The sequence below is a fragment of the Anomaloglossus baeobatrachus genome, chromosome 8, assembly GCF_048569485.1.
Source record: "Anomaloglossus baeobatrachus isolate aAnoBae1 chromosome 8, aAnoBae1.hap1, whole genome shotgun sequence".
Lineage (NCBI taxonomy): Eukaryota > Metazoa > Chordata > Amphibia > Anura > Aromobatidae > Anomaloglossus > Anomaloglossus baeobatrachus.
In genome coordinates, this window is record NC_134360.1 from 176,476,569 (window position 1) to 176,490,778 (window position 14,210).

Genomic DNA, 14,210 nt, shown 5'->3' on the forward strand with positions numbered 1-14,210 from the left:
AGAGAGAAAGTTGTAGGATTTTATACATCCCCTTCATACGATAGTGAGAATTTAACATACAGAATAGTGGTGGTTTGAAGGGTTAATTGTAAGGAACCAGACCCCTCCCATGGGAAATGTCTAGGGAAAAAAAAAAAAAAAAACAACAAAACCTATCTTACCAGACTATACACATCGCACTTTGGGCTTGCATCAATATCAGATGTTACAAGCTCCAGTGGCTGGTGGATGTAAACGCATGGAACAGATGGGCACAGCACAGCGCAGCTCCATTCAGCAAGTAGTGGCCGCTTGCAAATACTACAGTTACTACTGCAGTACCCCGTACCCCAGAACTACACTCATTGGCACTGTGCAGCTCTGCTCCATGTGTTTACATTCGGCCAGAGCTTGTAATGACTGATCACTGCCATGTGTCGGACTCCAACTGATCCGATATTGATCAAATATCCCATGGAATGGCCATCAACATATCCAGGTCGGAAAGCCTCTTTAAGCCCAATCGGGATATATTGATGACCATATGAGTAGTTACAAACGCCTGCTGAAAGTGCATGGAACGGTGCCACACAGCGCAGCTCCAATAAATGTAGTGTGTGCACTGGGTATCGCAAGTAAACCTCATATTTTATATACATATATATATTTTATATACACTACAGTTCAAAAGTTTAGGGTCACTTAGATATTTCCTTATTTTTGAGAGAAAGCTTCGGTGGAAAAAAAAAATGTGCCTAAAATTTAAACAGAAATACACTATACATTGTTATTGTAGTACATGACTATTCTAACTGCTAACGTCTGATTGTTAATGCAATATCTACATAGGTGGATAGAGGCCCATTTCCAACAACCACCACTCTACTGTACTAATAGTACATTGTGTTAGATGTGTTAGAAGGCTAATGGATGTTTAGAAATCCCTTGAAAACACTTGTGCAAGTTTGTTAGCACAGCTGAAAACAGTTTTGCTGATTAGAGAAGCTATAAAACTGACCTTCCTTTGAGCTAGTTGAGAATCTGGAGCATTAATTTATTTGTTCCATTAAACTCTCAAAATGGCCAGAAAAAGAGAACTTTCAAGCGAAACTCGACAGTCAATTCTTGTTTTTAGAAATGAAGGATATTCCATGCGAGAATTTGCCAAGAAACTGAAGATTTCCTACAACGGTGTGTACTACTCCCTTCAGAGGAGAGCACAAACAGGCTCCAACCAGAGTAGAAAGAAGTGGGAGGCCGCGCTGCACAACTGAGCAACAAGACAAGTACATTAGAGTCTCTAGTTTGAGAAATTAATGCCCCACAGGTCCTCAACTGGCAGCTTCATTAAATAGTACCCGCAAAACACCAGTGTCAACGTCTACAGTGAAGGTGACTCAGAGATGCTGGCCTTCAGGGCAGAGTGGCAAAGAAAACGCCATATATGAGACTGGCTAATATAAGGAAAAGATTAATATGGGCAAAAGAACACAGACATTGGACAGAGGGAGATTTTTTTTTTTCCCCAAAGTGTTATGGACAGACGAATCAAAGTTTGAGGTGTTTGGATCACACAGAAGAAAATTTGTGAGACGCAGAACTACTGAAAAGATGCTGGAAGAGTGCCTGATGCCATTTGTCAAGCATGGTGGAGGTAATGTGATAGTCTTGGGTTGCTTTTGGTTCTGGTAAAGTGGGAGATTTGTACAATGTAAAAAGGGATTTTGAATAAGGAAGGCTATCACTCCATTTTGCAACGCCATGCCATACCCTGTGGACAACGCTTGATTGGAGCCAATTTCATCCTACAACAGGACAATGACAAAGCACACCTCCAAATTATGCATGAACTATTTAGGGAAGATGCAGGCAGCTGGTATTCTATCTGTAATGGAGTGGCCAGCCCAGTCACCAGATCTCAACCCTATAGAGCTGCTATGGGAGCAGCTTGACCGTATGGTACGCAAAAAGTGCCCATCAAGCCAATCCAACTTGTGGGAGGGGGAAGCACGGGGTGCAATATTTCCAGATAACCTCTGCAAATTAACAGCTAGAATCCCAAAGGTCTGCAAAGCTGGAATTGCTGTAAAGGAACATTCTGTGCCGAAAGCAAAGTCTGAAGGAGAAAATTATTATTTCAAGTGAAAATCATTATTTCTGACCTAGTCAATGTCTGGACTATATTTTCTATTCATTATGCAACTCATTTGATATAAAAAAAAAAAAGGATGATTTTTCATGGAAAAGACAAAATTGTCTGGATGACCCCAAACTTTTGAACTGTAGTGTACAGTATAAACACAGACAGATTAGATAGGTAGACAGATACTGTTCTGCAGTACGTGGAGTGGTCAATACACGGCATTACACAGTGCAGTTCCATTCCTCCAGAGCACGTAATTGGTGGGGGTGCAGAGTGCCGAACACCATGTTCTGATGTTGATGATCTATCCAATGGATAGGTGTTGACTAGATCATGACCAGAATACACCATTAATAAAACAATGGGCAAATTCACCTTCCTATTGGCAGGGTTGCTAGAGCATTTAATAATTTAAGAAACCGCGCCTTGTTAACAGGATCCACATCCTATTGATCTTATTTGAAAGCAAATGTTAGTAGAAGGTATTACATTGCATTGTGTAATCTTTCATACATCTGTGGGATTAGAAGAATCCTTCCATGATTAAATTGACTACGCTCCCCTAGGAGGAGACCCTCATCGATGTACCGTATTTTTCGGACCATAAGACGCACTTTTTTTCCCCCAAATGTTGGGGGAAAGTGGGGGGTGCGTCTTGTGGTCTGAATGTGGCTGTGGGGAATGTGGGTGCTGCGGTGGAGCGGGTCATCGGGGGCACAAGCAGGCTGTAGCTCATTTAATATGCACGCCCATCCCCCGCCCATCATCCCTCAGCGCTGAAGCAGGCACTGACAGGTGGGCGGGGTGATGGGCGGAGGATAAACAGCCGGCCCGCATGATCACCCCTGGCAACTACGGCCTGGAGTGATCATGTGCGGCTGTATTCACTGCCCCCCGCGAATCATCATCAGCGCGGGGAGCAGTGAATCAGTGTACAGTACTCACCGTTCCCCTGCAGCATCGTTCGTCCTCCCGTCTGTGTCAGTGGCAGCGCCGCTGAGTGGAGCCGTCCCCGTTACCCTGCTGCATCGCGATCATCTCCTGTGTCTGTGCCGGCGGCTGGGTGGAGACTAGCGGGGCGCACAGCGATGACGTCATCACTGTGTGCACGTGTCCACACGCAGCCGCCGGCACAGACACAGGAGATTATCGCGATGCAGCAGGGTAACGGGGACGGCTCCACTCAGCGGCGCTGCCGCTGACACAGACGGGAGGACGAGCGATGCTGCAGGGAGTGAGGTAAGGTGAGGGGAGTATGAACGTTTATTTTCTTTATGTGCCACAGGATGCGGCCATACAGCAAGGGAGTCATACGAGCGGGATGGGGGGGGGGGTCATACGAGCGGGATGGGGGGGGGGGTCATACGAGCGGGATGGGGGGGGGGGGTCATACGAGCGGGATGGGGGCATATTATGAGCAGGATGGGGGCATATTATGAGCAGGATGGGGGCATATTATGAGCAGGATGGGGGTATATTATGAGCAGGATGGGGGTATATTATGAGCAGGATGGGGGTATATTATGAGCAGGATGGGGCCATATGCCATGATGGGTTATATGGCAGGATGCGGCCATATGCCAGTATATAGCAGGATGCGGCCATATGGCAGGATGACTGTATATAGCAGGATGAGGGACATATACTGTATATACAAGGCAGGAGGATCATTACCAGGATTCGGCACCTTAGTAGAGAATTTGGGGACATTACCCCCATAACAGTGTCAGCAGCAGATCCTCGCCCTATGTCATGACCACATTTTTTTGCTTAAAATTTTATTTTCCTCCTCTAAAACCAGGGTGCGTCTTATAGTCCGAAAAATACGGTAAGCTGGTGTCATACTGCTTTTTTTGTTAAAATTCCGCACTTTGAATGAAGCCTTTTACTTGCAGATATCGGTTACAAGTCAATAGGAAAAATATGCAACGCACTCCAGAAAGTTCTTTGTATAATTGTGTGCTTTTTAACTCCTTTTGGTGGGGAAAAAAAAAAAAAAAAAAAAAAAAAATCTACCAGGTCATATAAATAAATCCCCAAACCCAAGTTTCCTAGACAGGTTGTGAATACACGGACTATAGCACTGTACGATTTTGTTAGCGATCTGCCCAAAGATCCAACTTGTATGGACTTGGGACAATTTGCTCCCTTTTACAGAGAACATTCTGTATTCGGTGCAGCATCTTGAGTGGGCTCCTCTCTCAATGTTACACTGTGAAATAATCTCATCACATCAGTCCAACTTTAGAGAAAATTTTGGTAATTTAATTTGCCGTTCACCTACACAACCGGCTGTCTTACACAGCTTTTCTAGTCCATTGTCAAATGTACAGAAACTTCAGCCCAGTCTTTAGGACTAATTCCTTAAACCTGACAGCACCTAGGCTACTTTAGCCTTAAAGAATTGTTCCAGTTTTTGTATATGGATATTGTCTGACAGACGTCATAAATACAAGCAATTTTGTGATTTACTGCTTATTAAATTTTTCAGCTGATCTTGAGATAAATTTTCTCTTGGGTGCCTTGGAGTCACCGACCACCACCGCTAGACAACAAAACTTGCGTCCAGTGCTTACAAGCTCCTTTGTAACGAGCTTGTAAACACTGCTTTGAGGATGATCATGATCACTGGAGAACACAATTCCCGACTAATCTTAGTAGTCAATTTAGACAGCAGCGGTGGTCGGCCTCCTAAGCAATGAGCTAACAAAAGAAAAATGTTAATAGATTAAGAATGGCTACAAATTTTAATAAAATCGCAAATTGCAAAAGTGCTCATTTTCACAAGCATTATCCAACAATACCCATTAGGCAACATGGGAAAAATCCATTAACGAATCGAGGAATTCTGTTTTGCATCACTGAAATCAGTCATTAACGTTTTCTCATCGGATTTGGGGCTGGACTTGAGACGGATTCATTTTTCATGACACCATTTTGGAGTATATATATTGGGCCAGAACAGATGTGCAAGAGCAGTGGGGATACACTGGAATATGTGCAATTATTTTTTTTTACAATCCTTTTAAACTAAATCCACCACTCAATTTACAATTTATGCTACACTACTAATCAGATGATGGCTGTGCAATTTAATACACCTAGCTGGGGATAATAGGCGAAGGCTAAAGTAGTCCGGTGCCGCTGCATGACGACCCTTCCCGGGGCTACAAGAGCCAATTGACTGGACCCTCATTGTGTGAGAACCTTGCCAAAACCACTTGAAGCAGCAATGGGTGAAGCCGGCTTGTCTCCAGCCAGATCTTTAAAGAATATTGTCAACTGTTTATTTGCAAAATCTTCAGGACGCTGCTTGCTATAAAAACCATCAACGTCCTGTAATTGTGCCATAAAGGTTGTTTTTAGACAAATGGTGCGGTCATACATTATATGGTCTATGCAACTAAGATTGTAGACATTGGAAATGAGCTGCTGCACAAAGGCTTCTCAATAGTCGCTGAATGTTGGGTTCCACCACATATTCCAGGTTACCAGTTTCAGAATAAATTGCAAGCTGCAAACCAAGAAGTTCTCATGGGCAGGATCCCCACAAAATCCTACAACTTTATCAGCAAGTCAGACAGAGTAAAGGGTTAGACAGGAAACACCAGAAGAAACCGCTTATGTAAAAGCTGATTACTACCAGGCAGATAAGAATTCATTTAATTCCACATTGAACGACCTACATAGATCAAAGGAGTCTAGAGAAGAAAGCTAATAAAAGACAGTCCCATCTGCAGAATCACATTGTATATCATAAACATGTAACACACAGGAGAGTGCGGCTGGGGGGAAACGAGAGAATGATGTGACTATGGGCCGGAAGAGAATGTCATGCCTCCGCCTGTAGGTAAGAGGTGAAGGTGCGCAGCAGAGGAGAGCCGACATGGTCTATAGTCCTGCGCACAAATAGCTGTGCACGAGAAATTACAGGGTATTCTGCACATGGGAACTATGGTCGGAAAAATCTAGACAACCATTTCTCATCTGAGTGTACAGCGCCTGTGCACAACTGTATCCGTCTTTGTAGACTTTAATGCGTAACAGTGATTTTTATTTCATAAAAGAATAGTGCACATGAAAATAAACAACTTTGTAATATTGCTAATCAGGGAAATATTCTCTGCCAGAATTGGTCAGCGGCAGAGGCAGGAGGGCCGTCAGCGGCAGAGGCAGGAGGGCCGTCAGCGGCAGAGGCAGAGGCAGGAGGGCCGTCAGCGGCAGAGGCAGAGGCAGGAGGGCCGTCAGCGGCAGAGGCAGAGGCAGGAGGGCCGTCAGCGGCAGAGGCAGAGGCAGGAGGGCCGTCAGCGGCAGAGGCAGAGGCAGGAGGGCCGTCAGCGGCAGAGGCAGAGGCAGGAGGGCCGTCAGCGGCAGAGGCAGAGGCAGGAGGGCCGTCAGCGGCAGAGGCAGAGGCAGGAGGGCCGTCAGCGGCAGAGGCAGAGGCAGGAGGGCCGTCAGCGGCAGAGGCAGAGGCAGGAGGGCCGTCAGCGGCAGAGGCAGAGGCAGGAGGGCCGTCAGCGGCAGAGGCAGAGGCAGGAGGGCCGTCAGCGGCAGAGGCAGAGGCAGGAGGGCCGTCAGCGGCAGAGGCAGAGGCAGGAGGGCCGTCAGCGGCAGAGGCAGAGGCAGGAGGGCCGTCAGCGGCAGAGGCAGAGGCAGGAGGGCCGTCAGCGGCAGAGGCAGAGGCAGGAGGGCCGTCAGCGGCAGAGGCAGAGGCAGGAGGGCCGTCAGCGGCAGAGGCAGAGGCAGGAGGGCCGTCAGCGGCAGAGGCAGAGGCAGGAGGGCCGTCAGCGGCAGAGGCAGAGGCAGGAGGGCCGTCAGCGGCAGAGGCAGAGGCAGGAGGGCCGTCAGCGGCAGAGGCAGAGGCAGGAGGGCCGTCAGCGGCAGAGGCAGAGGCAGGAGGGCCGTCAGCGGCAGAGGCAGAGGCAGGAGGGCCGTCAGCGGCAGAGGCAGAGGCAGGAGGGCCGTCAGCGGCAGAGGCAGAGGCAGGAGGGCCGTCAGCGGCAGAGGCAGAGGCAGGAGGGCCGTCAGCGGCAGAGGCAGAGGCAGGAGGGCCGTCAGCGGCAGAGGCAGAGGCAGGAGGGCCGTCAGCGGCAGAGGCAGAGGCAGGAGGGCCGTCAGCGGCAGAGGCAGAGGCAGGAGGGCCGTCAGCGGCAGAGGCAGAGGCAGGAGGGCCGTCAGCGGCAGAGGCAGAGGCAGGAGGGCCGTCAGCGGCAGAGGCAGAGGCAGGAGGGCCGTCAGCGGCAGAGGCAGAGGCAGGAGGGCCGTCAGCGGCAGAGGCAGAGGCAGGAGGGCCGTCAGCGGCAGAGGCAGAGGCAGGAGGGCCGTCAGCGGCAGAGGCAGAGGCAGGAGGGCCGTCAGCGGCAGAGGCAGAGGCAGGAGGGCCGTCAGCGGCAGAGGCAGAGGCAGGAGGGCCGTCAGCGGCAGAGGCAGAGGCAGGAGGGCCGTCAGCGGCAGAGGCAGAGGCAGGAGGGCCGTCAGCGGCAGAGGCAGAGGCAGGAGGGCCGTCAGCGGCAGAGGCAGAGGCAGGAGGGCCGTCAGCGGCAGAGGCAGAGGCAGGAGGGCCGTCAGCGGCAGAGGCAGAGGCAGGAGGGCCGTCAGCGGCAGAGGCAGAGGCAGGAGGGCCGTCAGCGGCAGAGGCAGAGGCAGGAGGGCCGTCAGCGGCAGAGGCAGAGGCAGGAGGGCCGTCAGCGGCAGAGGCAGAGGCAGGAGGGCCGTCAGCGGCAGAGGCAGAGGCAGGAGGGCCGTCAGCGGCAGAGGCAGAGGCAGGAGGGCCGTCAGCGGCAGAGGCAGAGGCAGGAGGGCCGTCAGCGGCAGAGGCAGAGGCAGGAGGGCCGTCAGCGGCAGAGGCAGAGGCAGGAGGGCCGTCAGCGGCAGAGGCAGAGGCAGGAGGGCCGTCAGCGGCAGAGGCAGAGGCAGGAGGGCCGTCAGCGGCAGAGGCAGAGGCAGGAGGGCCGTCAGCGGCAGAGGCAGAGGCAGGAGGGCCGTCAGCGGCAGAGGCAGAGGCAGGAGGGCCGTCAGCGGCAGAGGCAGAGGCAGGAGGGCCGTCAGCGGCAGAGGCAGAGGCAGGAGGGCCGTCAGCGGCAGAGGCAGAGGCAGGAGGGCCGTCAGCGGCAGAGGCAGAGGCAGGAGGGCCGTCAGCGGCAGAGGCAGAGGCAGGAGGGCCGTCAGCGGCAGAGGCAGAGGCAGGAGGGCCGTCAGCGGCAGAGGCAGAGGCAGGAGGGCCGTCAGCGGCAGAGGCAGAGGCAGGAGGGCCGTCAGCGGCAGAGGCAGAGGCAGGAGGGCCGTCAGCGGCAGAGGCAGAGGCAGGAGGGCCGTCAGCGGCAGAGGCAGAGGCAGGAGGGCCGTCAGCGGCAGAGGCAGAGGGAGGAGGGCCGTCAGCGGCAGAGGCAGAGGGAGGAGGGCCCAAAAGGCAGAGGGAGGAGGGCCCAAAAGGCAGAGGGAGGAGGGCCCAAAAGGCAGAGGGAGGAGGGCCCAAAAGGCAGAGGGAGGAGGGCCCAAAAGGCAGAGGGAGGAGGGCCCAAAAGGCAGAGGGAGGAGGGCCCAAAAGGCAGAGGGAGGAGGGCCCAAAAGGCAGAGGGAGGAGGGCCCAAAAGGCAGAGGGAGGAGGGCCCAAAAGGCAGAGGGAGGAGGGCCCAAAAGGCAGAGGGAGGAGGGCCCAAAAGGCAGAGGGAGGAGGGCCCAAAAGGCAGAGGGAGGAGGGCCCAAAAGGCAGAGGGAGGAGGGCCCAAAAGGCAGAGGGAGGAGGGCCCAAAAGGCAGAGGGAGGAGGGCCCAAAAGGCAGAGGGAGGAGGGCCCAAAAGGCAGAGGGAGGAGGGCCCAAAAGGCAGAGGGAGGAGGACCCAAATGCAGGGCTCCTTCTCATCCCTCTCCCTTGACTTGATCCATTCGTCTGACAGAGAAAGAAGCAGATTTCTCTGATAAGATATATTACAAAGTTGCTTATTTTCATGTGTACTATTGCTTTATGACATAAAAATTAAAAAAGGTTATGCTTTAAGGTACAACTGTAGCACTTTTTTTCCCCCCACAGAGCTGGAGTGGCACTTGAAACGTAAGCCCCGTCATATACCCTGTCAGACACTTACCCTCTGGCAACTTCGCTTTTTATCAGACGCCGCTCCGGTACCATGGCACCATCTTGTAGCTTCTGACAGTCTGGAAGTCAGAAGTTACGTCAGAAGCTTTCAGTGCAACTCTATGAGAGCCAGAACGAGGCTCTGAGACTTTTCTGGAGTTGTGACCTCCAGCGTGCTCCATGAAACACTGGAGCTGATGGCAGGCCATAAATCACAGGAGACCTACAGAGCAGCAGCGAAAGAAGGTAAATCCACCGGAGGGTGAGTATCAGATAAGGGGTAGGGGGGATTGCTTTTAAAAAGCGCCACTCCAGCTGTACAGTGAAGAAAAAAAAAAGCACTTGGTGAAGTAGTGATTGCTCTGCAATGTCCAATCATAGAATGTTAGACTGTATTGTTTGATCAAGAGATTCCTACAGTATAACAATTTTCAGTTTTTATGTCCTCCTAGAAGGCATTGTACGTGACTGCTGAAAGCATTCATAAATCCATCACCCTCAACCACAGGTAGCGTGAGGAGAGGGCTCGCCCCAGCTCATTTCCTAAGGAGCACATACTTCCAAAAGCACACATTCAACCTTTCTAGCCTGGATTGGACTTTCTGCCAGGACTAAGAACCATGTCCCGGATAATCCTGACGGAGGACACTGGTCTGTATGAGAGGGGAGCACTTGCAGCTGCACAATCACATTTTGTTTGGACAATTTAAACCAAACCAAGTGTTCGTCATTGTCATCACCCTTGGACTTATGTGTACGGGCCCTTTAGTATCTCCAGTATATCAAATATTTGTGGAATCGTGGGCAAAAGAAAGTCATAAAAAGATAAAAGATAGAAGAGGAGGGATGAGCACGAGGAGCAGCATTACCTTCACATATTTCGCATACATCTGCTCATCTAATGGAAAACTCTGGACGGTTCTTTCATCTCTTGCATGGAAAGTTCCCAATTTTACCCATTTATTAGTAGGATACCTAGACAAAGACCAAAAGGAAAAACAATACGTATTTTAAGGGTTCCTCCAGCACTTTACATTACAGCACTGATTGGCTGCAGCAAGAGTAAAAATTAGAAAAAAAAAAAAAATTGCTCTTGGGGTACGCTAAAGGATAGCTATGGCATACACAATTTAATAATAGAAAAATATATATAGATGTGATAGAGAGCTTACTTCAGACTAGATTATTCCCTTCCCCCACCCAAGTTAAGATTTCGACAGAAAGTAATACTGTATTGCTATTTTCTAACTTCCTTTGTGAAACTGTTCTGCCTACACGTGCCACACTGACCCGAGGATCTTGCCGTGCGCACACGTCCTCGCCCTCCAATACACCCATCTAGGTCTATGAATATGTAAAAAACTGAGTGGTGTACCGGTCACTGATTGACACCAGAAAATCCCTCGGGGTAGAAGAGAAGAGCTCGTAGTTGGCGATGTCAAGCTGCTTAACTTGTATCGGCTCACAGAGTTCGATAACCAACCTGAAAAGAAAGGAGCAGATACAGAGGGGTGAGAAGAAGCCAGACACAGGTCCATCACGTCCTACCTGTGTACAGCGCATACACATTGCCCATTACCTGATTTATAAACACTCGATTGCAATAGTTATGAGAGAAGCATCAACCCCTTTATAAAAGGTCAAAGTATTTTACATTTGCAGTCGGGCATTCTTCAGTCCATCGGCTGTAGCTGTAAAGAACCCTTTCATATTTTTAATACGGTCGTCATCTTTCCTTCACATGTACTTAAAAGTTGTCTGGTTCATACGAATGTTTGCCTATCTACAGGATAGGAGATAGTGTGTTTATTTGTGGGGTGTGACAGTTTGGACCTGTACAGATCGGCAGAAAGGGGGACATTTACTTTGGTTCCAATAGAGCAGCAGTGCACATAACAGCGCTCCATTCATTCTCTACAGGACTGACTAGCGCTGTGCTCAGCTTTTCCAGCATCCCCATAGAAAGTAAATGAAGTAGCACTGTGTCTACTCAACCGTGCTATTTGATAAAGTGGAATAAAAGTTCCCTATCAGGTATAAAAATACCCCAATCTGTATTGGCCCAAGTGCTGAGACCCCCAGCAATCAGCAAGTTGTCCCGTGATAAGTAATTTTCACCGGACAGCCCTTTTACTGTGCCCTAGCGCTCTGTAAGGTTTTTTGGAGTAATAAGTTGTGTGACAGTCCTTGGATGTGACCACACCGTACATCACACCAAGGCAGAGTTATTCTCAGCTGAACAGGACGCTTTGCTAGTCTCTCCATTGCCAAAATATCTCAGCACTTATCATAATTATGTAATCAGATTTATACAATAAAAGTATGAAGGCAAATACAAGCTGGCGGTGTGCCGAGACCTCCATTACTAAAGGAGCGGCCACTCCACGAGCGCAGGGTGCATACAGACGTCAGACAGTAATATAGCATACAGACAGTAGTATAGCATAGTACAGTATAGTCCCTGTATACAGACGTCAGCCAGTAATACAGGATACAGACATTAGTACAGTATAGTCCCCGTATACAGATGTCAGCCAGTAATATAGTATACAGATACCGTATAGTACAATACAGTATTGTCCCCGTATACAGACGTCAGCCAGTAATATAGTATACATACACCAGTATAGTACAGTATAGTCCCTGTATACAGACGGCAGCCAGTAATATAGTATACAGACACCAGTATAGTACAGTATAGTCCCCGTATACAGACGGCAGCCAGTAATATAGTATACAGACAGTACAGTATAGTCCTCGTATACAGATGTCAGCCAGTAATATAGTATACAGACACCAGTATATTATAGTCCCTGTACATAGACATCAGCATTACTCACCAGATTTTTGTGCTACATGGATTTAACATGTACAAATCCATGTTTTCAACAAGAATGGCAGATGTGCTCTGAAATAGAAACAGATGAATATGGAGATCAGACCCGGGCAGCTCCACCTCATTACCAGTTACTAGCATTCATCTTATACAGATAATTACAGAAATCCCATCTGGCATCTGTGGGATCAGGGCGATATTACATTATCAGGATTTTTACACTATGTTGGCAATACAGGATTTTCAGTATTCCTGAAAATCAATGATTAATCGAAAAACCTAAAGAGCCAGTGCTATTGATCAGAAACGTTACATTCAGACATGTCAGACCAAGGTCATTTCTACACCTTCCATCTCTGCAATGTTGTTCATTCTTTTTTAAATATTTCTATCAATAAGATACCAGCATTAAAAAGGGAATCTGTCACCAGGTTTTTACCACGTAATCCGAGAGCAGTACAATGTAGGAGAAGAGACCCGGAATCCACCGATGTGTCACTTACCTGGCTGCTTAGTGTAGTTTTGATAAAATCACTGTTTAATCAGCAATAGATCATTACAGGACTACTTGGCATGCTGCAGGTAGTCCAGCATATTCATAAGCTCAGTATAACTGCTAGATCTGCAGCAGAGAAAACTTTAACAAAATGACAGCAAACAGCTCAATAAGTGACACATCGCTGGAATCAGGGTCTGTGTCTCTACATTATGCCCTGCTCAGATGGGTGAGGAAAAGCCTGGTGACAGATTCCCTTAAAATGAACCACGAGCAGTTCTGGGTGCATATTGCCAATCCCTGCCAAACTGTCCCAGCATCTAGTAGCATAAGAAGGGAATTTTGTTTACTTACCGTAAATTCCTTTTCTTCTAGCTCCAATTGGGAGACCCAGACAATTGGGTGTATAGCTTCTGCCTCCGGAGGCCACACAAAGTATTACACTTAAAAGTGTAAAGCCCCTCCCCTTCTGCCTATACACCCCCCGTGCATCACGGGCTCCTCAGTTTTGGTGCAAAAGCAAGAAGGAGGAAAAGTTATAAATTGGTTTAAAGTAAATTCAGTCCGAAGAAATTTCGGAGAACTGAAACCATTGAGCATGAACAACATGTGTACACAAAGAACAACAGCCCGAAGGGAACAGGGGCGGGTGCTGGGTCTCCCAATTGGAGCTAGAAGAAAAGGAATTTACGGTAAGTAAACAAAATTCCCTTCTTCTTTGTGGCTCCATTGGGAGACCCAGAAAATTGGGACGTCCAAAAGCAGTCCCTGGGTGGGTAAAGTAAAACCTCGAAATAGAGCCGTAAAACGACCCCTTCCTACAGGTGGGCAACCGCCGCCTGAAGGACTCGCCTACCTAGGCTGGCATCTGCCGAAGCATAGGTATGCACCTGATAGTGTTTCGTGAAAGTGTGCAGGCTCGACCAGGTAGCTGCCTGACACACCTGCTGAGCCGTAGCCTGGTGCCGCAAAGCCCAGGACGCACCCACGGCTCTGGTAGAATGGGCCCTCAGCCCTGAGGGAACCGGAAGCCCAGAAGATCGGTAAGCTTCGAGAATAGGTTCCTTGATCCACCGAGCCAGGGTTGATTTGGAAGCCTGTGACCCTTTACGCTGGCCAGCGACAAGGACAAAGAGTGCATCCGAGCGGCGCAGGGGCGCCGTACGAGAAATGTAGAGTCTGAGTGCTCTCACCAGATCTAACAAGTGCAAATCCCTTTCACATTGGTGAACTGGATGAGGACAAAAAGAGGGTAAGGAGATATCCTGATTGAGATGAAAGGGGGATACCACCTTAGGGAGAAATTCCGGAACCGGACGCAGAACCACCTTATCCTGGTGAAACACCAGGAAAGGGGCTTTGCATGACAGCGCTGCTAGCTCAGACACTCTCCGAAGTGATGTGACTGCTACTAGGAAGGCCACTTTCTGCGAAAGGCGTGAGAGGAATATCCCTCATTGGCTCGAAAGGTGGTTTCTGAAGAGCCATCAGCACCCTGTTCAGATCCCAGGGTTCTAACGGCCGCTTGTAAGGAGGGACAATGTGACAAACCCCCTGCAGGAACGTGCGGACCTGTGGAAGTCTGGCTAGGCGCTTCTGAAAGAACACAGAGAGCGCTGAGACTTGTCCCTTAAGGGAGCCGAGCGACAAACCTTTTTCCAATCCGGATTGAAGGAAGGAA

At 49.4% G+C, this 14,210-nt stretch overlaps 1 protein-coding gene across 4 annotated transcripts in view; it reads right to left on the minus strand.

Moving 5' to 3' along the window:
- SUCO (SUN domain containing ossification factor) overlaps nt 1-14,210 on the minus strand; it is a 155,998-nt gene that overhangs the window by 81,600 nt on the left and 60,188 nt on the right. For all 4 annotated transcript variants that reach the window (XM_075322227.1, XM_075322228.1, XM_075322229.1 and 1 more), the window contains 3 exons: nt 12,038-12,105; nt 10,573-10,680; nt 10,067-10,172 (listed from right to left, as the gene is read on the minus strand). In XM_075322227.1, coding sequence (XP_075178342.1) covers nt 10,067-10,172; nt 10,573-10,680; nt 12,038-12,105 — 282 coding nt within the window. The remainder of the gene's footprint in view (nt 1-10,066; nt 10,173-10,572; nt 10,681-12,037; nt 12,106-14,210) is intronic.